The 27,283-nt window shown below is 38.9% G+C and overlaps 2 protein-coding genes across 9 annotated transcripts in view; both read right to left on the reverse strand.

Moving 5' to 3' along the window:
- LOC124186552 (potassium voltage-gated channel protein Shaker) overlaps positions 1-27,283 on the reverse strand; it is a 271,921-nt gene that overhangs the window by 147,562 nt on the left and 97,076 nt on the right. For 6 of the 8 annotated variants that reach the window (XR_006871698.1, XM_046578361.1, XM_046578357.1 and 3 more), the window contains exons 1-2: positions 7,117-7,360; positions 5,966-6,090 (exon numbers count right to left, since the gene is read on the reverse strand). The exons of the other annotated variants lie outside the window; for them this stretch is intronic. Coding sequence is in view for 5 of the 6 variants with exons in the window: in XM_046578361.1 (XP_046434317.1) it covers positions 5,966-6,090; positions 7,117-7,179 (188 nt within the window). In the remaining variant the exon portion in view is untranslated. Of the gene's footprint in view, positions 1-5,965; positions 6,091-7,116; positions 7,361-27,283 lie in introns of those variants that run through there. 8 annotated transcript variants of the gene reach the window in all.
- LOC124186556 (rhoGEF domain-containing protein gxcI-like) lies at positions 12,911-19,994 on the reverse strand. The gene is made up of 2 exons (XM_046578366.1): positions 17,901-19,994; positions 12,911-14,381 (listed from the first exon to the last, which is right to left on the reverse strand). Exons 1-2 carry the CDS (start codon positions 18,284-18,286, stop codon positions 14,321-14,323), a joined length of 447 nt encoding a protein of 148 aa, XP_046434322.1. The 5' UTR covers positions 18,287-19,994; the 3' UTR covers positions 12,911-14,320.

Below are 27,283 nucleotides of genomic sequence, written 5' to 3' on the forward strand. Positions count from 1 at the left end.
ATTGTGATCGAGTAATGGTGGGGGAAACGGCGAGGGGGGGGAGAACGAAGTTAGCCGAGCCGCCCGAAATTTGCCGGAACTCGCCGAAGTTATCCGAAACGAAATAAACGAAGGTGCAGACATGACATATCCCGCCTCCGCTGACTATTTTCAGGTGAATCCGCGAGAGCAATTTCCCCCGTTTATTATTCGTGGTCAATCTTCATAACAATCCACGCCAAAGACATTCTGATTATTTTTTCAACCTGCTGGAAAATCGTAAATCAGAAATGTACAGTGCGGCTTGTATTGAATAATTTGTACGTGAAATCGAAGCTTTAACTTTCGTTCAGCTTTTCTTTGGAATCGATCTTTTCTCGCTCTGTAATAAACCAAACCCACACGGTCAGATATCCACGTTTCTTCAATTGCTCGAATTTACGAGCTTGTCGAAATAGTTGCGGCTCGATTCATTTTACGATAAACGTCTTGTATCCGGTTGGACTTAATCATTGTTTCGTTTCATTTCATATTTTTTTTTTTTTTTTCTTTAGCACGTATTTTTGAGTGGTGAAATTATTTACTAAATCTTAGATTTATTATACATCGCCGAATGACCGGATACTATGAAACTGTCTTCATTGGAATAACGATTATTTTTAAAGTCAAGATTTATTGGAGATGATATTTTTTTGAATTATCATTGTACTAAAATCAACCAACTTATTGAAAAACAAAAATACACATTCGCTTGAAGTTTAAATAAATTTCTCAAAATTTATACAGTTTTCAAATAAACGGAAAAGTCATGAATATTTATTCCACGTCTTGGTTAGATGAAAAAATTGCACCAGTTGCCTAAACACCTGAAAGAAGATCGTTTACCATTTCGAGTCTTGTGCCAAAATAATGGGTATAAAATGCAACAGTTTTAGTACTTCGTTCAAATTTTGAAATTAAAATTTTCTACGCGGCATTCGGCACTCTTCAGATATGTAGCAGTAAAAATTAACTGATTCCAACTTACAAGTATTTATACCACTGAATACAATCAAAGCATATACACCGACTATTTAGTGACTTTTCACTAGTTTTTTTTTAATGATTATCAAAGTACATGCACTGATTTTTATCCAGTGATATACTTATTGTATCTGCAAATCGGTAAATTTTCAATAATTCAAATCTAGAGAACAGTTATTGCTCGTACGCGATTTCTCAGAAAAATATTAAGAAATAATTTCGGTGTATTTAATTTCTTATTGCATCCAGTCAAAAGTACACATATTGATATCACAAGTATCTAATTATTCGATAAAAATTAGTCTATTCCATTTCAATATAGATCAATACGGAGCCAATGTTTGATCGCAATTTGATTTGAAATAAATTGATTCGTCATCAAAGCCTAACTACCAAAAAATTCCCAAGAACGCTTAAAATGTATTAGTCTTAGTTCCCGTTATTTTTTCTGGCGCAATTATTCATGTGGACACTGAATTAATATTCAAATTCAGCGCTTCTTTGAGAGACTTTTACATAAGGGTGAATTTTTCTTAAACTAAATAATCAATAGATATGTAACAACCAAAGTAATAATATAATTTAAAAAAAAAATTGAGATACTGTTTACGTAAATCAAACCTTTATACTTGTTGAAAAACGTAGAACAAAGAGTATGAAAACCATACGATTTTTCCCAGTTTTTAATGCAGGTCTTCGACCCAAAATTGATCAAGCACTGCGCAGGATTTTGCTTAACCCTCCCAAACTGGTAAAGCAGTTTATGGATGACGAGAAGATATCTGAAAGAAGGAACTAGACGTATTGTGGTAATGTGCTGGACAGAAAAGTACTTCTGAAATTGAGTTGAAGATGTATTTTACCGAACTACAATGCAATGCACCGAGCAGTGAAAAAGAATAGCTCTCCCTTTAATTTCATCCCTTTGAAGAAACATGTATTTTGTTGCACAACGTGCTAGTGTTTGATATTGAAAATTGAGATCCTTTTCAACTGGATTCCCTTTCAGTGTTTCCAAATATTTTACATAGCTAGCGACGACTATAAAGCTGTCAAATTTTTACGTCGAAACTTTTACCTGGCGTGAGCTAGGAAAAAATTGATAATCTGCAGGGATGAGGCGGTATTTGTGGCTCGGCCTAGTCTGGCCTGTACTTACTTTTCTCGCCTCACCTTGCCTTGTCTAACCTTGTCTAACCTAGCCAAGCCTAGGCAAGAGGTTAACCAATCGTTAATCTTGTTAGACAACCTCCAGCGAATCTATACTTTACCTGCCACATTTCTTATCCAATAAACTAATGAAAGATCTTGGTCAGATTATGTTACAATTTTTATACCAAGAATTTTTCAACCCATATCCGCGTAGCTTACTGGATGAGTAACTCAGTGTTCTAGTAAATTTTAACGAGTTGATAAACTTCAAGATTTCATTTCAATAACAAGAAAACGCCAGAATTATATGGGAATTGCATTGATCGAAACAAAATACGTTTCACTCGGTCATTCGATATATGTATATTTGAAATGAGTCGAGTGGTGAAAAACGAAAAAAAAAAAAAAATAACAAGCAGTAACGACCAGCCAAACGAAATTGGGGGAATTAGGTCAACTACGAAAGCTTCCTTCTCATCTTCTCCCTACGCTACCCTTTATTCCGTGAATTAGTCTGTGATCAGGGATAGCAAAAAAAGTAGATCGATGCTCGAACGCTAAGGATTAAATACACTTCTCGTATCACAAGAAATTTTCCCTGGAACAATATTGTGAAGCCGCGTCTACGTTAGCGAAAATTTGTAGTTTCAGCTGAAATATTTCTGTAATATTTTTCAAAGATGGAAGAAAAAAGCATTGCAAATATCACTGTAGTATCCTGACTATCCTCGTCTGACAGCAAAATTTGTTTTGAAATTTTCGGACAGTTGATCTGTCCAATAATTTTTGATCAAGATATTGTTATATGAAAAAGATATGGAAGAAATGGATGGTCTAGAATGAAGAGTGCTGATTGTGAGAGAAACGGTGAGCGTTGGCAGCTGTGATTCAAGAGAATGTGGGAGGAAAAAGAACGACAAATCATGCGCAATTTGTCTTGTTTTACATATTCTTGTAAAGGATATGATGCGTGTAGACGAACGAGTCGATAAACTAAAAATAAAAGTCACTCTGTTTTTTAAAACAATAAATCAATAGAAATTCCAGCAAGCCCAATTGGGATTAATTCGAGGATTTGGAAAAAAGATTGAACTATGTTCTGCAACCTTAAAGGTTAAGGTACCGACTGACCCATTCAGGAAACCGCCATCTGTGGCTATCTCAGTCGGAAAAAGGAGGAAAAAATTATTTAGTGCAAGGTAAACTAGAATTCTTTGCTTGGATAGAAAGAACTTTTCCCACTGCTCGCGATGTTCCTTGCCAGTTGCTTAATGCGAAACAGAATTTGCAGTACGCGCAATATTATTGCTGATACAGCTAAGGGTTTTCTGAATTCTTGTGAATACAGAAACTAAATTTTTGTGTACCCTACCAGAAAGCCTCTCTTCTTTGTTTCTCTGCGTTTGATATCTCAACCCAACCAAAGAGCATCGCAGCCCAAGGTATTCAGAAATTCGTTGAACTCGTGCTTGAATAAAAATTACCAAACTGATGGTACAATTTACGTGAAGTACCGCACCTCAAGAAATGAATATCTTTGATCAACAACGCGAAAGAATAATCCTGTGGCCGCAGAAAGATGCAGTTCAAAAAAATCGGTAGGTATTAGGTAAGTGTACCAGTTATTGACACGCTGAGACCCAATTATTGACCCTTTTATTTTCCAAGATTATAAATTCACGGCGCAAATTGTGAATTTCTCGATAACTAAAACCAATTGCCAGAGAGTTATACGGTAGAAATTTATTTTTTGATAATTTTAGAAGTAAGCATCGAACAGATACAACCAAAAAGGGTCAATAATTGGGACAGGGTCAATAACTGGTACACTTACCTTATAAGAGAAAATTATAATTCCTTGGCCGGATGTACGGTAGAGAAATATTTTGCTCCTGAAAAAATTGATCTTTCCTCAAAATCTTAGTCACAGCCAGTCGTCGACTATACCAATCGAATTGGTTCCAAAGATATAGCGACCGACGCAGACCGTATGCGGGATAATCTATGGCGTTTTCTACCCCCGCACAGTAGGTTAGCATCGATTTCCCGCCTCCCCACTCTTCCGCTCTTCCACCCCCCAGCCCCCCGTCCCATTGGTATCTAGGCAAGCCGGCGTGCTTTCCACCCCTTCGCCCACGGTTACAACCGTCCGCCCGAATCGGTCCTGCAGCCAGAATGCGTCAGCGAGCGGATTTCTTCGTAATTCGGCTTTACTGCACCGTGGCGCCATCCGGCGGAGGGTTGACGAACAATCTGCCGAGTCGTCGAAGCTTTTTGTTAGGGAAAGCTTTGCTGCAACGGCATGGGCAGAGAGCTTTAACAATCAGGCAGCTGTGTTACCAACTTGGGAACGGTGGCTGAAGGATGGAGGGATGCTTAAGAGCTTGAGCTTGTCGACTCTAGAGGGTAAGATGTGTTGGCGCTGAAGAAAGTTATACGTCTACCGATAGCACGAGAGCGAAGATGGGTTAAGCACGTTTTAAAGGGCATGCCCTCCCTCCACCCGGAGTGCGCAAGCTTTTACTCGTCTCTCTTCAGCTCTGTTTTGTCATCTATTTTACTTTTCCTTCTTCTCGAAGAATTTTCACTGCAGTCTTTTCACTGGCTGAACGGGATTCAACCGTTGAAGTGAAAAGTGATAAGTACTATCGATGAGTCGTCGAACCGTCGTTTTCTTATATTATTTCGAATACCTAAAATATTCGTATTTTACACTTCAACGGCGGGGAAAAATTTCACCCTCTTTGCTCGTTTTACATTATATAAAGAGGGATGATTATAGACCCGACCAGTTTATATAACTACCTTTCTACACGAAGTGTCGACTGCGTATTAGAAGCCGAATTTTTGCCGTACGATCAATGGTGTAAATATTACTCGGCACAAGATTAGTTGGGTATTATAAAATAACAACTTGTAATACGTGCCGTGGCCACGTGGAAACGGACGAAAGAGAAGTTCTATGGAATCACTATGTATATTTAGAAGACCCTGAATATTAATCGATGCATTTCAGTTCTTGACTAACATTTCTGACCCAGTGCTTCGTCGTAAGATTTTCAAAAACTCCGATACATCTCTATTTAAATCCGTATCACGTATCTCCGTGCATTAAAAAAGTTTCGATTATCTTCAAAAGCTACAGAGCTACCAAAAATGATCCGACGTTATACTTGTTCAAGGTCGCTTCTTTCTCAGAAGCTTACTAAACCTATGTCGAAAAATTGAGTATAATATCGAACAACATTCATTCCAGCACAAAATCGCGAACCGACTTAACGACAAGGTCACGCTGAGTTGTAACAATTATCAAAGACCAAATTATGACTTGTGAAAGAATCACAAAGCAGATTCCGAGTTAATGTCTTAATATTTTCAAATATGTATTCGGTCACGATGCACGTCAGGGTGCAAAAAAGAATGGTTTAAAAAGGGGATTGTTCGATTGTTTGCAAAACATTTCGTATCCTTCCTTGAATCGATACCTTGAAGTAATCTCAATCAGCGCTCCAGAAACTTGTTCACTCTCGTCGTCAGTGTTCCGGCGTCAAGTTCAGTCGAGTACAATCATGAGGTACCACTCAAAAGCCTGTTCGAAAGATCAAGGGCTCGTGGTTGCGGAGGCCTTGATGGGTAAGTTAAGCTGTACGCTACAGAATAACGTTCGTGGTGTGAATGAAAGGGAGTAAGCTCGTCGATATAGCTACTCAAGGCAAGAGGTAAAGGTGACTAACAATGAGGTAGCAGAGTATCTATAAGAAGGTGGAGCTAATTGTGAGACTTCTTTGAGACGTTTTAACTACTGTATCACCGTTTCTTTCTTCGTTGAAACGGTTTCCCGGCTCCGTGCCCCGGGAACAGCATCCAGATAAAGAACAACCCGATGATCCAATCCAGCATCTCGATGAGTGACCGTTGAAGCTTCGCCAACGGGAGCTGCCAAGCAAGTTTATGCATCATGTCAATTTCGACAACCACTGGCTGCTGCTGTTTGTACGTCAACTACCCCTCGGGCCGCCATTACTCACACCGTAACGGTAATTCACCATCGTCTTGACATTTGACACTGGAATTAGCCGCGCTTAGCTCAGCAGCTCCCATGGCTACGCTGTTCAACCCAAGCCCCGAGATCTAGGGACATGCGAACTAGTCCTGGAAATTACCAGCCGTTCTGCATTCGGGCTGAACTGGCGGTCAAGTCTCTCCGATGGTAGATCGTCCAGTCACGGCTGAAGGCCAATGATATTTAGCACAATTTTCTCCCAAGTCACATATACCGATCTACGTACATGTGTATACATATTCTCTACTTCAGAAACTGTTTCGCATGACAGTATTAGGTACAATTTGTTATCAAACTTTCCACAAGTTCCTCCGTTGGATGACTTTTATCGAGAGCTTCACTCTGCACAGAAACTTCCCGACAACAGAGCTTGAAAGTTTCTACACGGTAAACGGGGATACGTTACCAGTTGAAAAATTTTCTCTAGCGCGACGGTACAAGGCACTGTGGGTATACACGACTAAACGAGGTATCGTCATGAACAAAGGGAATCAATGGAGAAGACGGCCCCGAGGATTGGTTGTACGTACATGAGAATATACATATAACAAGTTTAGGATCACTGAAACGATTCGTATGTAAAATTATTGGAAAGAAATTATAGAGAAAGATGCTTGAGCATGAACACGGCGTCCGGTAAAAAATCTGTAACAACTTTAAGGACATTTCCAGGACATTTTCAGATTATTTAAGAACATTAAAAACAGAATATTTTCACAACACAAGATAAATTCAAGGACATTTCCGGGACCAGTGAGCACCATAATGAAAGAATATTGATTCAAATAGTACAAATCGTCAAAATGATCCTTGACAAGTATATATACTTTGAAGAAGAATAAATTGCACAGTCAACAACAAATGATAACAATGTATTATAGTTTCGTGTCAACACTCACATGAGAATGCAGCCAATGATGAGAACGGTAAGGAGAATCGTGTACGGTATGCAAACGTCGCATACGCCGAAAAGCTTCAAAGCTACATTAGCACATATGAGAAAAAGCACCAAATCCAAAAAGGAACCTCCCTCAACACCCATATCATCCGGTCATTTTCGAGTATCACATCCGAACTCCTCCTCTAATGCGGACGTACGGTGTATAATCCAATGTCCACAACACACTGAACCCAAAATGAGCTACCGTCCCCCAGCCAAGCCCACGAACCACTGATCAGTCTTTGCCTGAACACATGTCGTCACACACGTATGTACCTATAATGTAACGTCGTTTAACGTGTATGTCCAGTGCCGTACCGATTAGCAGCCGACAAAATTTCTTCCGTCACTGCTTACCCAATCACCTGGATCGTCAAATATCCGTCACTTTGTATCCCCGTTGGCAAATTTCAAGATGCGAGTGAAGTGCAATGTTTAAACGGCAGATGAGCACGTCATCAGTCACTTGGCACCGAACTATTCATCCCAAATCTCCGTTTTTTCCTTCTTCTTCTTCTTGTCGAACTTTGAAATTACTTGGAATTCTTTCGAAACTTACGCATTTTCAAACAAAGCAAGGGTGAAGCTTCTTGAACTGAACGCGAAGAGTTTTCAGACATTTTTGTAAGTCATGGATTTTACGCGGCGTGTCGTTAGCAAAACTAACATGCAAACCACTGCCGGTTCTGAGCGCAAAGTAAATCAGATTTAGAAGGCCAGGGAAACATGAAACGGCGAAAACAGCCCTGCGATGTGAAACACTGCGTATGTTTATCACACAGGAATACTTCAAAGGTTTCCTAAACCCCACGACCGTGCAACAAGGGACGACAAGCATTGCTTAAGAAGGGGTTGGCATTGGCTAGATTGTGGTAGGTTGAGTTGGACTAGGTCTTGAGGTTCGAGTTGCTCACCTCGTGTAGGAGTGTATAATTATGCAACTTCAATCAGACACGCCGTGCTCGATATTGATAGTGTGAAATCTGTGATGGCATGTTCGGAACGAAGGGTATTTTCATTTTTTGTCACTCTGACAGACGTATCGTGAGAAGCTGAGCAGCCACCATAACTTGTTGCAGTGCAATCTTTGGATCGATATGTGTTACGGATAATTCAATTGAACTAGTGTATGAACTAAAATGTTTTGATGTCGATACTGGTGAAATTTTGACGCAGGATTGCAAAATTCGGTTTGGATTTTCGACGTCAAATGTCGAGTAGAGATGAGAGAGAGAGCATGTCAAATTGGATTAAGTTAGCTCGAAAGTTTAGTTCAATTTGTTCTCAAGCAGCCACCTTGTTACTCGCTTAACGTGATATCGGTGAAAAGCATGAAGGTATAGTTTCTATCCCGATTCCTCTTTTCATCCTCGCCCTCCAGTTATACACTGATTGTAACCAACTCCATCTATTTCAACTTTGTGCCAAGGCAATAAAGTTGCCAAGTTAGATTATTGGTGTCGACGAACAACGATGAATCAGTAGATAACGGTGATAAATGAAAGCGGTTGGTGATATTAATTTCCATTCAAGGTGATAGCGTATGCCGATAAATAGTGTCTGGATAGTTTGCCGACAGAATATCATCCGCGTGACAATGAGCTTAACGAGCTTAAAATTCACGTTCTCAGAGTCACAAAAATGCGACTCGCGTTTTTTAGGTCAAACATAGTAAACGAGAGTGTTTTCCTACTTTGAAAAAATACTATGACAAATCCAGACCAATTAATCCCAATCAGCATCACTCTGTGAAGGGTTACATTTTGATATTAGTCAAGTGACAGGTGCGCATGATTTTTCTGATTGAAATGTTCAATGCGTTAGTCTGGCTCACTTTATTCATAAATAAAGACTACATACTATGAACATACTTCATTAATTCAACAGAATAATTGAGCTTTTGTGAAAGAGTGACTATAAATGAGACATCCTTCTTTGTTCATTTAATTAATTGGCCCTCAGACACCAACCCAAGTACCTAACAAATAAGGTGCACTGGTAAAATATTGATTCAACCATCGCTGATTTTTACGCATTGTAATAGTTTTTTATGTTTCCGTTGCTAACGTGTCTGCAAAGTTGCGTCGTAACCAGATCGCGTTTTTGAGAGAAGCTATACAAAATAACTGTCGTGTTACCCGAAACACGTGCGTATGTATATAATGCCACAGCTTATTTAATGTAGTTGTACGGTATACTTAAGACATCAATTATATTTTGCATATGCCTCAGGTCTGGAAAATGGTCTCACTCAATTTTCTTAATAATTTTCCCAATTGCATTGAAAGAAATGAGTATGGTAAAAATCTGTCCTCTATCTTCACTTAAAGTCAAGATTAGCCGTGAAAAATGTCATCGTGACTGTAAATATGGTCAAAACTATTATATTTTTGGTAAGTTTAACCATAAATCCAGATTGCGGTACTACAAACGTTACATGATATTTTTCTCTCTGTGTATTCGATGTCAAAAGGTATTATGTAGTATAAGCACAACTAATGACGAATGCAGACAAAAGTTTCACCTTCGAAAATAAGCTTTAGTTACTAAGTTGCATGCAAATGTAATTCATGATCGATATCAGCTGGTCCGGACTGAACCTGTTACGTCGCTAACGTCGCAGATGTACACAAATAACAAATAATAAACACGTCGTACTAAAGACAAACAAAGAAACAACACCACCACAAGATCCATTCGTCGTGAAAAATTCACTACTACCAGAGATTAAAACAGAAATTCATATTTTCTCTTTACCTCGTACAACACACCAGAAGTGACGCACACTTCCAATGGCGTCTTTACCTCGCAATAAAACCGACCATGTTTTTGCCTCCAGCTAATACTAACGATTATACAAAATTGATATTCCAAATCCTCTACCAGGTCATTTAACATAGAGGAATCTAGTGTGGTCAAAGTTGGAACACTATTCAGCAGAAAACTCGTCAACCACTCAATTTGCAGATGTTTTGGAAGTATTGTGACGCATTGACGCTTTTACAAGTGTTCGAGACACACCTTGATCATTGTGTAGTACTGATTCGCTGTACCATATTAATCGACAGTAACAGCTGGTGGTGCTGATCATAGCATGAGTAGGTACGGTGTGAATATTTATGTAAATAATACTGCAAATGTATCCTTGAATGATTATTCACGGTTACCAAAGTGTTTCGAAGTGTTTGACGATAACTCTTTTAAAAAAATCTTGGTATACCTTACAATATTCTCTTGTTCGCAATCACATCGCCTAGCTGTAACTTATTCTCCTTTCCTTTCTTGAAGGCTTTGGCGGTGTAAGAAGACGCCCAGGGAGACCACGTGAAATCGATAGTGACTCTCTACCTCTCACAGCAACCCCTTGCCGCACCGATCCAGCCTCTTAATTACTCTGATGGCAGCTACTGATACGATTAATTCTAGCGATAAGAAGGAAACCTGCTGACTGGACTCGTTACCTCGAGATTTTGCCGCTGATCCGGACGCCAACTAAGATTCTCTATTCACCTAGCGAGATCATGGAGATAAATTGTTACTCTTAGTACCCAAGTATGCAATTCTCACGTCTTCGATACGAAAATGCTCCTACTTAACACTTTACGAAACAATCGGTGTCTTGAAACGTTTATTTTCATTGCGACTACCATAATTGCGAAGTCCATGATAATGACAAATTATGCTTCGGAATGTGATTCACATTGGCGTGCGACACGGAGAAAATGAAATCCAAGAGATGAGTGGATTTTATTTAGATATTTGAGCAGTTGTTTGAATTCGTGGCTGGGCATATTTAGTTAAGTAATAAATGTTCTTTATACAAAATTAATTACGCGTATTTTTGGTCAACAAGGAGTTCGAAGAGCAAAGATGATCATTCTTGTACTTTTCCGGCCGGCTTTCGTGCTTGAATTCGATATCAATATGTTTCGATGTTTTCTTTAAAGCATAGGACATTGATGTTAAGCATCCCGAAAATGGGTCAGAGATCTAAATACTCCAGAATGGTCCTAAAAATGATAAAGTTTTATCATATTTCTTTAGCAATTTAACATCGATCATCGATCAGATCACAGAAACCTGTACTACATTTGCGTTTTCGAAACAATTACAAAGCGTGACTTCGTGTCATCTGACCTGTTTTATTTTTCCGAAAGCTACAATTACTTAACGAAATATCAGTCTACAGAACGTGAAAACTAGACTCGTATAAGGCAGTTGTGTAGTTATAAAAAAACTAGGTCACCGAGCATTTGACATTGAGTATACACCTGTGCCTATACTCATAAAAAGTTCTTGTCCCGAAGTAGACAAACATTATTTTGAAACGTTGTCGGATGAAAATCATTTCTCCGACTACGGCCTAATTCGTATTATCCAAAATACTCACCGAACCGCAAGTGAGGTGTGAGAAATTATGGAAATAAGCACCCCTCAGAATTTAAGTATTACTCCTGAGCAATATCAGTGCACCACAAATCATGTCGAACCAAACCGGTGAACCTCTTCGGCAAAGGTAAGAGTAACTTACGTAATCGATGAATGGGACTCAAATGATGAATTGACAAAAGATGTTCAATTTCTTATTTGCCTTTCGCACGCACGCACATTCACACATAAAACCGACTCTCTGCATTATTCCATCGTGATCCACTCACTCCAACGTTTCAAAAACCGCTTTTCAACTCTCGCGAAATATTAACAGTGCTTGTGCTGCGACGTCGATCGATTCTTGGATTCCTCTGCTGTTATGACCCGACTAGCACGTAGCTTAACTGTTTTTAATCTTAATTATTCACGTTAACTGGCACATCACGCGTTGTTTGCTGTACCAATTTTTTTCTTTTTTTTAATTTTGTTTTTGTTACTATGCATCATAATTATGGTGTTATTGGCGCTAATGATGGCCTGTATAGTGTTTGCGACCGTTTTCGAATACCATTCATTGGAATAAGGACTGTTAATTGCTGTGACTCTTAGTTTATAGATGGTAAATCGATTACAGACAGCGTGTCTTCGATACATATTTATTGTAACGCATATCGCTTCAAAGCATTAAGATTTCCGAGAAAATATCATTTTCTTCAACGAGGTTACAGTGCACTGAAGGTACGGTAAGATTCGAGTTGTTCTTCGATCTTCTAGTTTCTTTTTCTAATTTTTTTTCTAATAAATAATTGTAAAAGAATCAGCATACCTATAGATGTCGCGAATAGAGTCACGAATAGCATGTAAACGAGGGTAATTCGCTTATCTATCTATTATACATATATTGTAGGTACCTGTACTACATAGCAGTATATACATATACACCTACATTTGCGTGAACGATAACCTCCCTCAATGCTATAGATCACTTCAACCTTTACGATGAGGGATGCTGTCGGAAGACAATTTATCATCTTGAATAAAGTAAGATACCGACAATGTGTTTACGTCACTTTCATATTTATGACCGTTGTTATTAATGTTTTTTTTTCTGTTCAGTCACGCCTGAAAAAACTATTCCATTTTATCACCACCTGCTCAATATACGTAAAGTATCTTGAATTACCAAGAAAATAGAGAATTTTCAAATACATATAATGTATAATATATAATGCATAGCTTCATTGAATTGTATACTACATTACATGTTGATAAAACGGATAAAGTATAAAGCAGATACCAAAAAAACACATTCCATCAAGTAAAACTGCATACATTTTTGCATTGATATACGTGTGCTCGCCATCGAGAAAGCAACGCCACTTAAATGGAAAAAAAAAACAAACAAACAACGTAGGAAATACGTGCTCATTTGGATACACTAAGTGAACCAAGAGTGAATACTCGAACCCTGGCTGACATGGTTATTTGTCACCTCAAGCATGAACGCGTCATTTCGATATTTCGATGGGTGTAATTACGTCTACCCCAGAATTTTCCAGTCACGAACGTTATCGTGAAATAGAATCACGCACCTTTTTCTGAGTATATGATCGCCGGAAGTTCAGTTTATTTTCGAGAAAGTGATCGAGAGAAAGTAATGCAGTAATGACAAATTATGAGGAAACAAGTCAAGAGTCATTTAGAAAATTTGTATGGATTTATTCAATTCTCTTATATGATGTGAATAGGATATTTTCTCAAAAAATTAGAATATTATATTTTCTGCCGCCAAAGCATTTTCAATTTTATGGAGAATAGCTTATTCAAGACGAGATCCAAAACTCTCACTACTCGAGACCTGCTTTTTCGTGTACTTTTACAGTTTCGATAATACCGCTAGTCTGATGCGTATCTCTCATAGGGCTTACAAAATACTTTGTTTTTGTCGTAAAAACGAATAAGATCGGTAGATATGATCGATCATTGAGTTATCGCAGAATTTGACAAGTGCTTATCATCCATTGCATCGATTACAAACAACACGTGTTTCAATTCTGAGATTATTGCAATATTATTAATAATATAACAATTCTTTATAAGTTGGGTGAACGAAATTTTATTCAGAACCTACAGACGAGTTGATTTTGATCAATTTTGTATACGATGACTGGTATCGCACTTGAATTTCATTATTCGAGGGTCACGACGTAAACATTATATATGCAAAATATTTGTTGAAAAATCTAAAAATGAATAACCTCAGGGAATTGGGTAAAGATTGAATATTACAATAACAATGTGTATAAATGTAATACGATAAAGTAAAAAGCATCGTAAGCATAAGTGCGTAAGGTCAGCACCAATCAAGCGTCCATCTCAATCCATTAAACTGTCATGTTTCAGACATTGCAATAGCAGGAGAGTGTCGGGAAGATCCTTGAGTCTGGCCAGCCTTTGAAGCCATCACCGTTCATGTCAAAAGCGTTTCTTCTCCAGCCAGTAGCAGTCGTTAGATAGCTCAAGGTCCAACGTCAGAAGCTCTGCGAAGCGGCAAAGACATCGACATCGACTGCGTCGGAGTAAGCCGTGACGTCGTAGGTCAGGGTTTGACACTTGACCGCGCAAAGCAGCTCAACCAGCCAACCAGTGGTCCAACATCAAACAATGCAAGCGAGTGTGTCACGGTGCGAAGTAGTGGTGCTTTGTTATATGCCTGTGCCGTGCCTGCGGTGGCTGCAATGTGGCCATGTGCTGCGTGTGTTCAGGGCGGGGTGGTTTTCCGGGTTGCCGGCTCAACCCGGTGGGATCCGAGGAACGCACTCTCGGGATGATCGCAGAGGACATGGAATGGCTCTGTGAACATTGCGTACAGATAAAGCGAGTGAGTTAAGGTACGTCTTGGCTCGAGGCTAACTATTTAACGATTTGGGAGGAGGATCGGGATCACCCACGTTCACGTTTACACCGAGCCCACACGGAACATTTACCTCTATTAGACGTACCACGGACCACCGTGATGGATATGCGATACCTCTATTAGACATCCATTTCAACCGCAATGGATTACCATAGAGCTCTATTAGAGATCCAAATGTAGGTTTGTTATCAGTCTAGCAGAACTCTACTGGATATTAACACAGATATCTGTTACGAGATCTCATAGCTTTTGTGGGAAAAAAATTTGGACCTCCAAAGGTCGTCCTTTCCAACCATCATTCATGTGCACCTTGATCCTTACCTACATGTAACATTCACCTCTCACGGACGTATCATGAAAAATATTAGAAACTATCGTGTGCACATTTTGTTCTCCCTCAAACATAAAGTCCATAACCTAGGCAATATAGACTAGGCACTCAAGAACGACCAAGTACGTATATATCAGATGAAATTCGAAGTGAACGAAAGGGGTGAACTGCTGGGGGTTTGTTTAATTTAGATCTATTTTTTGTGGTGAGAGAGGAAAGCGATCATTCGGCGCCTGGTGGTTATCTATAGTACATCCACTTATGTGCATGGATATTCATAGACATACAATGGATATCCATCACCGAGTTTAATCTGACCATAGATGTTGTGGATTTCTGTAAATATTGATTAGATGTCCACCATGCATATGGGCACTGTATGGACCTCTGGTAGGTGAAGTATTCCGTGTGGGAGTTGGAATTTCGACGGGATCTTCAAGTGACGAATCATCTCTAGTCATAAAGTCTCATAATTCACCATATAAATCGAGATACGACTGTGCTTGGACTATTTTTTTTTTTTTTATCGACTTATTCAAATATTTCTCTGCACGCCTGTACCTTTGATCGAACCAAACAAACTAGAATTACTTCTTTACTTTTCATGTACCAAAAGCTCCAGTTTGTTACTTTTTCAGAGTTTCGACAACAAGTTCTTGGCGATCAACGAATCTTGGTAAATTGGATTGAGGTTAAATTTTGTGCTGGCCTATGTTCGTTTTGATTACTTAATCTTTCCGTCGGATTTGACTGATGAAAACTTCATGTACACGCCTTTTTCAAACCAAGGGGATGCCCACTAGACAATGACGTTGACGATTTCAGTTTATGATATGATAATTGGCCTCAAGTCATTTCCAATACTATTAAAAGATTTCTTGAACAGCTTTCGGTGTCAATTTCTGATTTTACTAACAGGTATTTGAGACTTCCTATTGGAAATACTAGAACTCTGTACTTAAACAGCCTGGATCGTTTGCCGAAAATACATTCTAAGATAGTGTTTATATTTTTTGATCTGAATTATATAATAATCTCCATGATACCTTAATTTTGATCAATTTATAAGAATCTAAAAATCGGTATTCGGATATAGAAGACACGTCAAAATTGATCACCGTAATACCGAGGATATTCCGCAATAAAATTTTTTAGGCACATCGACTTGTTTCGAATCTGAAGTTACCGATCAATCGATAATTAGTTCAACCCGGTTTTGGAAACCGCAAAACTTGTACGTCGCATGAATAACATGAATAATAATGAGCACAAGTGAATTTAATATATTGTTTTTTTTTTTCATCTGTGACGATATTTTCACAAGGCCAGTCTTCTCCGATAACTATCCAAGCTAGACATGGTTGAAGAATCTACCTCGGGCACGTGTGCGCACTCCATCATGAAAGAATAAATACAAATCCAATAATTATCGATTGAAGAAAAGTGAAAAAGACAGGAAATCAATTACGTCAAGGGATGATGTGATGAACAGATGGTAAGACGGTGAAACGTGACCTGAATCACACACATGCTCAAGGTCGACAAGGAAGGATAAGGAAGCACTGGCACGTGTCTTACTCGATGTACAGGGGGGAAAATGTATAACAGTGTTCACGTGTACGTGTCAGACGAATTTCGTGTAATGGGTGGATGGCCTCGCAGTGTGGAAAGCCCGGTATCAAATTTGACACTGTTTAAGGGTTACGAAGAAACTCTACCGTCTGGTACACAATCCAGGACCCAACGCTACTTTGCGCCGCTTAGACTTTGGAAAAGGGTCTCCGTCCCTTTATCTCTGATGCAAAACAGGAGTAAGGTTTCAGTTTCAAAGAGTTAGGAAAGTGTTGAATATAACACTCCGAAATTTCTGGAGATGGGTTCAGACGACAGTAAGGAACGAATGTGAAACGGCACATCCGTGACGAAAATATTTCTCTCAAAATTTTCGTATTATGATCATTTAAAGAAAAAGTGCAGGTCTGTTCACATCAATTTTTGTTCACTTTCCAGATTTTTGTGAAAAGTTGTGAGTTGATTTGGAAAAACTATATGGTTTATCTGCATCTCTGAACATCATTCTCTTTTCTTTTTACTTGCAGTCACTATTTCCCAACATTGGAATAATTTTGAAGTATCCGACTTTGCGAAGTAAAGTAAATGCCTTGGTACCATAGGTATTACCGTTGACTGGACATCAATCCTATTTATTGAAAAACGTGTTTTCCTACAAACGCGTCGTCACATCAATGACTTATGAATATCAACATCACAATCTGAACCCATCGCACGATTGCGAGACCATCCGCTTATATGAGGTAGTTCATACACTCGAATCAGTACTTTTCTAATTAAATCCATACGCAGTAATCGCATATTGGATATTAATGACATTTATCTACTCGTGAGCTAAGAGAATTTCCTTTAAGTCTCCCAAATAAAAAAATAAAAACTTCAATCTATAAGCAATAGCTTAGATATGAATTTTTCATTTCAAAGTATTTTAAAATTAGGAAGAATCCATTATATTCGATCGATTTCATTCTACATTGGCTCATTGAGTTCAGTCAACTATCGTATTTTCCACAAATTCATGGCGACACAATTCTTTTACAATGTTTTGCTGTCCAATATTGAATATCCTAAGATTGAATGAACGGCAATTTGGATCAGCAAATACCAGTATTCAATAGATTAGAAAAAAAAGAAATTCATTTCCATAGTGAAATTGTGGAAAATATTTGGCTAAAAAAAAAACATAAGCCCCAAGGTAAATTGAAATCGATCGAATCTGATGCATATTTCTCAATTTAAAAACACTTTGAATTGAAAAAAAAATTCATCATTGAAGCCATCGCTTGTGACGTAAAAATTTTTTTCGGATGATTCAAAAGAAATTCTCTCACCTCACGAGTAGACAAATCTTATTGACACCCAATGTTCGTTTTAATCGCCAATGGAATTAATTACAAAAGTACTGACTCAAGCTGATGAATCACCTTAAGGTATCAAACAATAACAATAACATTCACAACACCGATCGACGTTCACAATCTCTGTGATGAAAAAAGTGTACGAGTTTAACAGCCGAGGTCGTTAGGTGCCTTTGAGGTTGTGAAAAGCTCACCTCTGTCGTGTCTTGACCCGTCTGTACCTCCGGAAGTCGTTGGCCGTGGCGTCGTTGGGATCGAAACCCCGTCGATGCTTGGGGGGTGATGACATGGCCGCCTTGGCCGTTTCCTCTACCGTCGCCTCGGCGTTGTTGTTATTGTTGTTGTTGTTTTTGTTGTTGTTGTTGTTGTTGCTGCTGCTGATCCCGTATATGTGGAGCAATGCCAGTGGCGGTGGCGAGGGCAACGCGGTCACCGGTGGCGGCGTCGTCGCCGGGGGGCAGCAGCGGCACGCGGTTGCTGGCGACTCGCCGATCACCAGGACTCGCTCCCCGTGGCCGACGTGGTGTGGCACGATGTTCAACTCCTGCCTCGTCGCCCGCCCGGCGCCCGGCCCACCCATTCAACCCTGTGCTTTTCCCAGATCCTTTCCCTTCCCCTACCCCCCTTTCCTTCCCCTATCCGCGTATCTTTGTCCCTTCGGAACGCTCTCGTTCCTCCTCTTCTTTATCTGCAGCCTCGTTCCTATAGGTATGCTGTACTTATCGTCGACACAGTGTCCAACTAGTTGAGACTTTCTCGTACAACCTTGTAATCCGGACCCCCTTCCCTCGATATTTATACCATTTTACGATCCACCCTCCGTGTTTCTTTATTTTGTCTCGATTTATCTTCCCTCCGTCAATTGGCGCCGGATTTATTCCTCGAGGGATGGGAGAATCGCGCCCCGCGGTCTGGGGCCGCGTCGACGACGGCGGCGTCCGTCCGTCTCCCGGCTCGTTCACGCACCCGCAGTTTACTGCCCTCGGTTCGACGTCGAGAGAGGGCGTCTCGTCCTTGTGGCGCGTGGCTATCGCGATGGCGTAGTCGCGACTAGGGTGCGCGAGTGAGGTCAATACCGCAAACGGTTCTTCTTTTCAACCCCCTTGCTGTCAGCGACCTGCTGCTGCCGTTGACGAAGAATCTGTTCCTCGATATTTTCGCGATTCTTAAAACCTCCAACTTGTTTCGCTTATTTGTTTACTTATTTATTTATTCTCAATTTTTCCAACGATCAGTTGAACTGCACTGTGACGTAGATCACCGATCAAATTTTCGAAGCCTAACGAATTATTTTTATTATTATTAGTATTATTACAATATCCACGTGGAGCGTCGCTTTCTTGAACCATCACCGGTGCAATCGTACAATCTTTTGAATTCGGGATGAAACTTTGATTCCGGGTCGAAGCTCGATGAGGGTCGGTATCGAAGTAGTTCGATAGACGTCGAATGTTCGATGAGAGAGGCAGCAACGCCAGCGACGTCACACGGCGGACGATGAAACTGGCTGAATCAGTCCGAGGTGCCCGTCTATTCGGCGGTCGAGGATGCAGGGTGGCGCTGGTGGGCAGTCGGACCGATTAATCCGGTGGAGGGTTGAGTCGCAGGACTTTCGTCCGGCTTGATATTCGGCAGATGTCGTTGCGCGACGCGTTCCGAACGCGTTCCGATCGGTTTTTCCCTCCCCGACACGAATGCCCGACGACTACCGGCGAAACCGTTCTTTTATTTCCACCTCTGCGACGGGACTCGAGACGGATAAGCACCTGGTGCGCCGGCGGCTGGGGTATGACTGCGGCTTATGGGCCGACTCCGCGGTTCTCCGCCACCGTCGACGCCGACGGAGATTATCTCGGCCCGCTTTGCAACCCCTCGCGTGTGCTCGACGTTCCCCGGCGAATCCACCGCTAAATCCACCCCAATGATCCCCGTATATGTGGGGAAACAGGAGGCGGTCGGTCGCCGCTGGTGACCCTGGCTCCGGAACCGAGCGCTTCGCCCCTCTGTTTTTTATAAACCGTACACGCACGTTCGACGATTCACGTTCGTGTCGGAAACTTACACGCGACACTGTCAACGGCATCAATACAGCGGATGCGGAGGATGAAGAAGACGGATAAGAAAGAGGAAACTAAGTCTTCTGATTTCTTGACTTGTCTTTTCTTCTCGGGACTAGAATATCATCGACAAAGAATTCTCGAAAAATTTTTTAAACTTTTCAAAAAGTTATAAAATTGTTCGTGCAAGTCCAAAATAAAATTAAGCTTATTTACAATCATTAACATTTACTATTTTTTCAGTCTTGTTTATATTCAAATTTTAATTACTTACACATTTTTTTAACAAAAATGGCGAAATTAAACTTTTAGTATCTCTCTATAAAACTGTTACACATTCTTTTCCCACAGTCTTAAAGTCACTATTCACCTTGCATCCTCCCCTCCCATAAAGTCACTCTCGAGTCGTCTTCCATTTTGCCAACGTCTAAATTCATCTCTCTTCTCTTTTTCCTTCTCCACCTCTTCTGTATTATTATCTTTGATAATAAATCAATTATATACTTATGGTATTATTGAACGGATATTCTCAACCAAAATTTAGTCTCGCTGAAAATATTGAACACTTCTCGATGGGATGAAAATCAATCGTAACCAAGTTGATGAGATAATTCGTTTTGATTAATAAACAATGCCAAAAATTTGTGTAATAAATCTCTAGCGACACGTTTTTAATTCCATATGAAATGAATTCATTGATTTTTCTGAATACCTATGAAATTTTTGGAAATTTTCGGCTATTTTGAAAAATCCGTTTTCGATAATTAGAATAATTTAGAAAAATGGATCGAAGGTCCTGAATTTTTAGATAGGTTTTCGCATATGGTTGTACATTAGACTGAAAAAGTTTCAGAGGCATGGAACGAATAGTTTCATAAATAGAGCGTTAGAAAAGTTTGGAACATGGAATTATTCGAAAACACCGAAAATTCAAGAGGAAAAAAAATTCAAAACTGTTCAGAAAAATTAATAAATTCATTTTATGTGATATAAAAAAATTTTCACTGGAATCTTGTTGCACATATTTTTGTTTCAACAATGAATCAACAACTTTTGGGCACCGTTATTATTCAAAACGAATTATCTCATCAACTTGGTCATGATTGATTGTTATCAGATTTTTATCTCATCGCGAAGTGTTCAATATTCCTACCGAGACTTACTTTTGGTTGGGAATATCCGTCCGATAAGACCTTAAACATTCAACTCCTCGATACAAGTTCCTCTCATTTCCTTTTATCCTTCTTACGTGCGCGTAGCCGACGGATTACGAACCCGAAATAGGTCGTAATAACATCACCGCTCACCGATGGTCACGATGACAATCCTCCATCCCGTAACAAAACTTTTCATCTGTCTTTTCATTAAAAAGTAGGTACCTTATATACGCATCTTGCTTCAGTCCTTGACTATTTTCCTCGTTTTTCGTAATTCCAAGAATATTCAAACAGTTTTTTTAACAATACCTGTTCTACTGAATTTTTCTAGTTACTATGACAAATGAAATTTTTCACCGTGAGGTAAGTAAGGATATCAATCACACCGTCACAAAAGTATCTCGACAAAAACAATGTTTAAATTAAACTTACATACAATAAAAACGCAATTTGTCAATTTCTCGACATATTTTTCTCGTCTCAAGTAAGGCGAGATTTTCCGAGAATTCTTGCTTCGACAAGCCCCGACCGGAAACCTTATTCTTACGCATAATCCAGCCCGGAAATTGTATTCTGTACCTATACAAAGCGGGACTAGCCCCGGGTTGTGGCCCTTTAGAATATTCATCCTATAAAGCTTCTCGGAAAGACCTCGGATGTGCGATGCGGGACCGCCACTTACCGCCATCGTTTTTACTTTACTTTGACTGAGCCGCCTGCAACAAGAGGTTCAAGACTTTCTTCACCCGAATATACCTGAAACGACCGGTGAACCGCTGTAATGTGACTACGCGATAAGAAGATTCTCTTGAGACGCGCCGTTTTTTCAAAGACATCCCTTTCCCAAAGCGCGTACCGTCTTCTTACGCACCCTGATACTGTCGGGATGAAAAATTCAAAAAACGGGCTGTTCAAAGGGCCCGAGAAATCCGCGAACGTTGCAGGCTGGCCTTCTATTTTTAAAAAATGTCAACGTTTTCCCACTTCCGTTTCAACTTCCACATTTCTCGACTTTAACGTCACGGATGCAGTTTTGCATGAAAGAATCTACGTACGATCAGCTCAAAGTTTCTGAAACAGCAATTACCCAGAAACTTCGAAAAACTTTTTTTTAAACAGCTTCAAAATTACCCTACGCAGAATCAAATACTAAACCAAAACATTCTGCAGCCACGAGGGAAAATTTTTATTCCGTCAAAACGACGGTTATTCGCGTAAAAATAAACGATATTGTACCACACTGAGAGAAATTTTTAGTTCCGGTTAACGCTCAGTCCTGAAATATTTTCATTTTTTACCAAAATCGAAAAATATAGTTCTAGGTAGAAAATGAAAATTAGTTTTATACCTAGTAATTCCAACAATATTCAAACAGTTTCTTTTAACGATACCTGTCTTACTGAATTTTTCTAGTTACCGTAACAAACGAAATTTTTCTCACAGCATGTGAATAAGCGAATCGAGCGACAAGTTGACACCCGAGGGTGAAAAACGATACAATAATCCCTCGATCTCTATCGGACCGTCACAATATTTCCATTCCTCGATACCGAAGAGAAAACGGCTGCTTGTGTGTTCGTGTAGCAACAGTCTGCCATTATTCGCAGGCGATGATCGAAGTCTCACAACCCGCGGGGTCAACGGTACGAAACTATTTTTGCGCATGGGGGAACGGCTAGGTATGAGTTGTATTTTACCGTTCCATAACCCCTTGCACTACATGCATTAGTTACGTAACTTGTGAACTCGTCTTTCAGTCCTATTGTTGAAGTTCTTCCGCAACGATTATAATATTTTTTTCTATTTCATTCCTTGGTGGGATCTAAAATTCATTTCGAAACGATTCGTTGACTGTAATTGTACACATAGTGCTAAGAATTTTTAAATTATGTACCCATCGTGAAGTATGATTGTTTATTTTTTTTTTTTAGGAATGACCTCTTTAATTCGAACTCACTTAGGAGGTTGACCCCTTCACGAATACATTTTTCCTTGCATGCGATTCACTTCAATTTTTGCATTCATGGGACTTTGGGGTCAATGATTACGAATCTGAACTCTAAATTCAAAAATTCAAAATGGCGGTTTCAATATGGCGATCGTAAATTTAAATGGTTGTTTGATTTTGATGAAACTTTACGGTACATGGCTTATTGGGTGACTCATTACGAATCTGAACTCGGAATTCGAAATTCAAAATGGCGGATCCGATGTGGCAGACAAACAATAACGAACTAGAAGAAATTCTTTTTATCGTCTATCAAATTTGTGCAAAAATTGACATGCGGATTTTCATGGTAAAATAGCAGAAAATACTTATTTTCGTGGAAAAGTACAAATTTAGACCATTTGTTTATATGTGATATTTTTTCAATAAATAAATAAATAAATATCGTCTTTTTTTTAGATTTGAAAGTATTTCAGCGACCATGTGGAACCAAAAAACTCGTCAGTTGTCACCAAAAAAGTAGTTCGATAAATAAATGACGCTGAGCGTCCCACCGTGAATGAAAGATATAAATCAACTGGAAATATTAGAGAAAAATACTTGCTCGAGGTAAAAAATCTCGGCCTCAGAATCCTATAATTTAATTCTCATGAATCGATCCGAAAATCAATACTATCATTTTAATTCCATGCTGGTACTCCGATTAATCAAGACGTGAAACGGATTAAAGATGAAGGATTTTTCCTCACACGGGACCGTGAGCTTTTTCATTACATAACTTTTTCCCGGAAATTCTAATATATATTCCGTAACGGATCGATTGACTCGAATCAACATAAAAATTTTTGATCATCAGATAAATGTTTATTTCCACGAAGTGTAAGTATATATATACTACATCTTTCAACGACGAGGTAAACATTCGTTTCCTCTCAATAAAATTTACACTCAACCAAATATACAATCCGACCGTAGCTTAAGTGTATTTCAGACAAAGCAAGATTATGTATTATTGTTTTCCACCACTTGGCACGTTTTAAAGTAGTCAGAGTAAGTCTTTTGGACTAATTAAATTGGATTGTGTATTATGCTTATAATTAATTCGGGTGCAGTTCTCGCGTTTAACGGTTATGGTTTAATACTCTAATCTGTTCGTCGTAAAAATATTCCGATACTTTTAGAAAATTTTCCCGATACTTTTAGAAACGTTTCCAGACATCACGCGCAACTTGAATTGAAAGACAGTATTTAAAGGAGTCAAACAAGTCGGACTCAATGGAAAGAATATCTTCGGAGCAGAAAAAAAGTCTCGAAACTGACAAATTTCAAATGGAACAGCAAAATTGTTTATAACTTAAGAGAACTCACGTTGTCGCATCGAAAAAATTCACGATTCGCCGGATAGTAAAGATGTATGGTTTAATCCGTAAGCGAATGAATTCGAATACTTAACGATTCAAGTGATTTCGTCAAAAATCCCTGAGAAGCTTAACTCTGGTCGATTGCTGGTAAAGTCTGCGTAAAAATTATGATCGTACAATAATTGATCCAAAAATCTTGATATAATATCTCTACATATCCAGTTAATCAATACATCGAGCTATAAACTGAACACACGCATTACGCGTTCCTACACTGAGAGAAATTTTTAGTTCCGGTTACTTAAGTCCTTAACTATTTTCATTTTTACCGCAATCGAAAAATATAGTTCTAGATAGAAAATGAAAATTAGCTTTCTAGCTGTTACCGGAAAGTCTAGTATCCGTTACTATTCTTTCTCATTACGATCACTGTTGCTATATTTTCTAGCAACTGTTGCGAAAATTTAATGCTTGTGCAACAATAAATTGTTTTTCGTAATTGCAACAATATTCAAACATTTTTTTTTTTCTTTCAACGATACCAGTTTTACTGAATTTTTCTAGTTACTACAACATATGAAACTTTTCTCAGTGTACGCTGAGCAAACATGCAGGCGACAATTAGTATCAATCCGTTACTTAGTATCAATAGTCTCACTTCCGTTATCTACGAAGCTCGGAGTTGAACGTTTCAAATCCGAAACGATGGTCGCCCGTAGATCAGAAGTGATTAAACCAATTGTAGCTGAAATTAGGTCGATTCTAGATAGGAAATTTGCAGCAACTAGGAGGAAATGTTCATTGTGAATGCGCATAAATTTACGTTTGCTTAAGGCTTGTCGTCCGCGTCGTCGTGTCGCTGAGGATATTCAAGAGAGGGCACGAAATGGTTTATACCCTCAACAATCGGCTTCTCATACCCGACGACAGATGGCGCGATCGATGCTGTTCCGGTATTTCAAATTACCAAGGGTGAGCTGATCTACCTCGACGGATTATAGAGACACCTTAGAGTGTGGAAGAAAGAAAGAAGTGTATATGTTTTATTTATTTTTTATTTATATTTTTTGGAAACACGCATCAAAAATTCGGTAGAGCATCTCAAATAGAATATTTTAGCGAAATATGAGCTCTTGATATTGATATTTGGAGGTGCCTATTTTTTTTCCTGCACTTTCCATTTAAAGAACACGCAAAAAAATTTGGAAATTTTTTTTCATTTTTTCTACCTCTGTATATGTTTTAACTGTCTAAATACAGAGTCTTACAGGAAATTTTACGCTCTGTAAAAAAAGTACCGAAACAGAACTTTCTTGACTCTAACCGATCAAGAGACATTTGCATATTGAGATTTTGAATATCTTTTAATCAGTTAGAGTTAGGAAAATTTTATCTCGGTAGTTTTTTATAGAGCGTGGAATTTCCTATAAGAATCTCTGTTTACATAGTTTATAAGTTTCACCGTTTATTGTTGGAAAGACGAAAAACGAGCTACACGTAACCATTTTGCGATATTGTCGATCGTTTTTTGGTAATTGCAACGCAAAATCAGTTTGTGAGGTTTACTCTACTTTTTTAGTTAAACAAGGCTTCAACGTCAATTTATTGTTGCACAAGCATTAAAATATAGCAACAGTGATCGTGATGAGAAAGAATAGTAACGGATACTAGACTTTCCGGTAACAGCTAAAAACCTAATTTTAATTTTCTACCTAGAACTATATTTTTCGATTCTGGTAAAAAACGAAAATAGTTAAGGACTGAGCGGTAACCGGAACTAAAAATTCCTCTCGGTTAAGGTATCTAATTCTATGAGAACGTTAAGATTTTTACATTCTGATGACAACTGCAACGTGAGAATTCAATAATTGAGGCTCGACAAAAATTCTTCGTCAGCTCAGAATCAGTGTAATAAACCTCGCCAACTATTTTACAGGGCGTAAAAACGGAGCACCATTCACCCGTTGAGTAGATATCGATTTACACCATGCTAAATTATGCACGTGTATGAACTGGTTGAGATATTTTCGAGCACGTTGATAACTGCACGCAATATTTGCGCCACGAGTTGGTACGTATACACGTACGTATTGCATACGAACATGCGATTCCACGTTCAGATCGTAAACAGTGCGACTTGTTTTTAATGGGTGAGAAAATAAATTTATACATCTAACGCCGATGCAAAATGTCTCGTATTAATATCACGTGCTTTAAAATTCACGCTGTAGGTAAAATAAAAACGAATTATAAAATTGAAAGATACTTGTAAAAAAAAAAAACACAAAAAAAAAAGCAACACGGTACTATTTTTAACGCATAATAATTATCTGATAATTTTACGTCATCCTGTAATTAGGCGGTTCTTTCCTATCCCTAACATTTGGCTTGAGGAAAAGGTGAATTGACTTTCTTTTGTTTGTCGTTGACATGACCTTTGAAACGTGGTTTGATATTAGCGTTAATAAGTAATTATACCTTCGTTCGTCTCAACGAAGACGGTACTCGACGGTACTCACGAAGCTTCAGCGTGTAGAAGTTGTTAAATTGTATGCTATAATAATATCGACTCGTTAACAATTAATTGTAAACAACCTGAATATATTTCGTTCGGTATTCTACTTCGATAAAAACTGGACGCCATCTGACAAGTCGTTTCTATTCCGATCACTGAACATTGGATGAGCTAGCTAACAATAAGATCTCTGCAAGTCTCGTTAACACAGGCTGTGTGACAGTGTGATTTAACGATCTTACCGACCGAGACACCTTGTAAATATTATTCGTAAAACATTGTCCAAAGCAGAGACGAATTTGCTGAAATTTTGATTACGCGTTAATTTTACACCGTGAAATGCAGGAAGTTTCCTTGATCATTTGTTCATCGATTCAGCGATAGGTATGAATGAGGTAACTCGGTCGGTAATAGCTGGATCACTGATATATCGTCATTGATCTAAACACAGCGGAAATTTTTCGGCGTAAAATATTTGTGAAAAAAGTGCGTTAGAAATCTAAAGTCGGACTCTGGTTGTACGGTTTTTATTGCGCCTA

Source organism: Neodiprion fabricii, chromosome 7 (genome assembly GCF_021155785.1).
Source record: "Neodiprion fabricii isolate iyNeoFabr1 chromosome 7, iyNeoFabr1.1, whole genome shotgun sequence".
Lineage (NCBI taxonomy): Eukaryota > Metazoa > Arthropoda > Insecta > Hymenoptera > Diprionidae > Neodiprion > Neodiprion fabricii.

Bases quoted from the DNA above. Each gene is read 5' to 3' on its own strand.
- LOC124186556 (XM_046578366.1), bottom strand. From the start codon at position 18,286: ATGGGTGGGCCGGGCGCCGGGCGGGCGACGAGGCAGGAGTTGAACATC. The intron at 14,382-17,900 runs GTGAGCTTTTCA...CAATGTTCACAG, and splicing joins CGGGTCAAGACACGACAGAG to AGCCATTCCATGTCCTCTGC.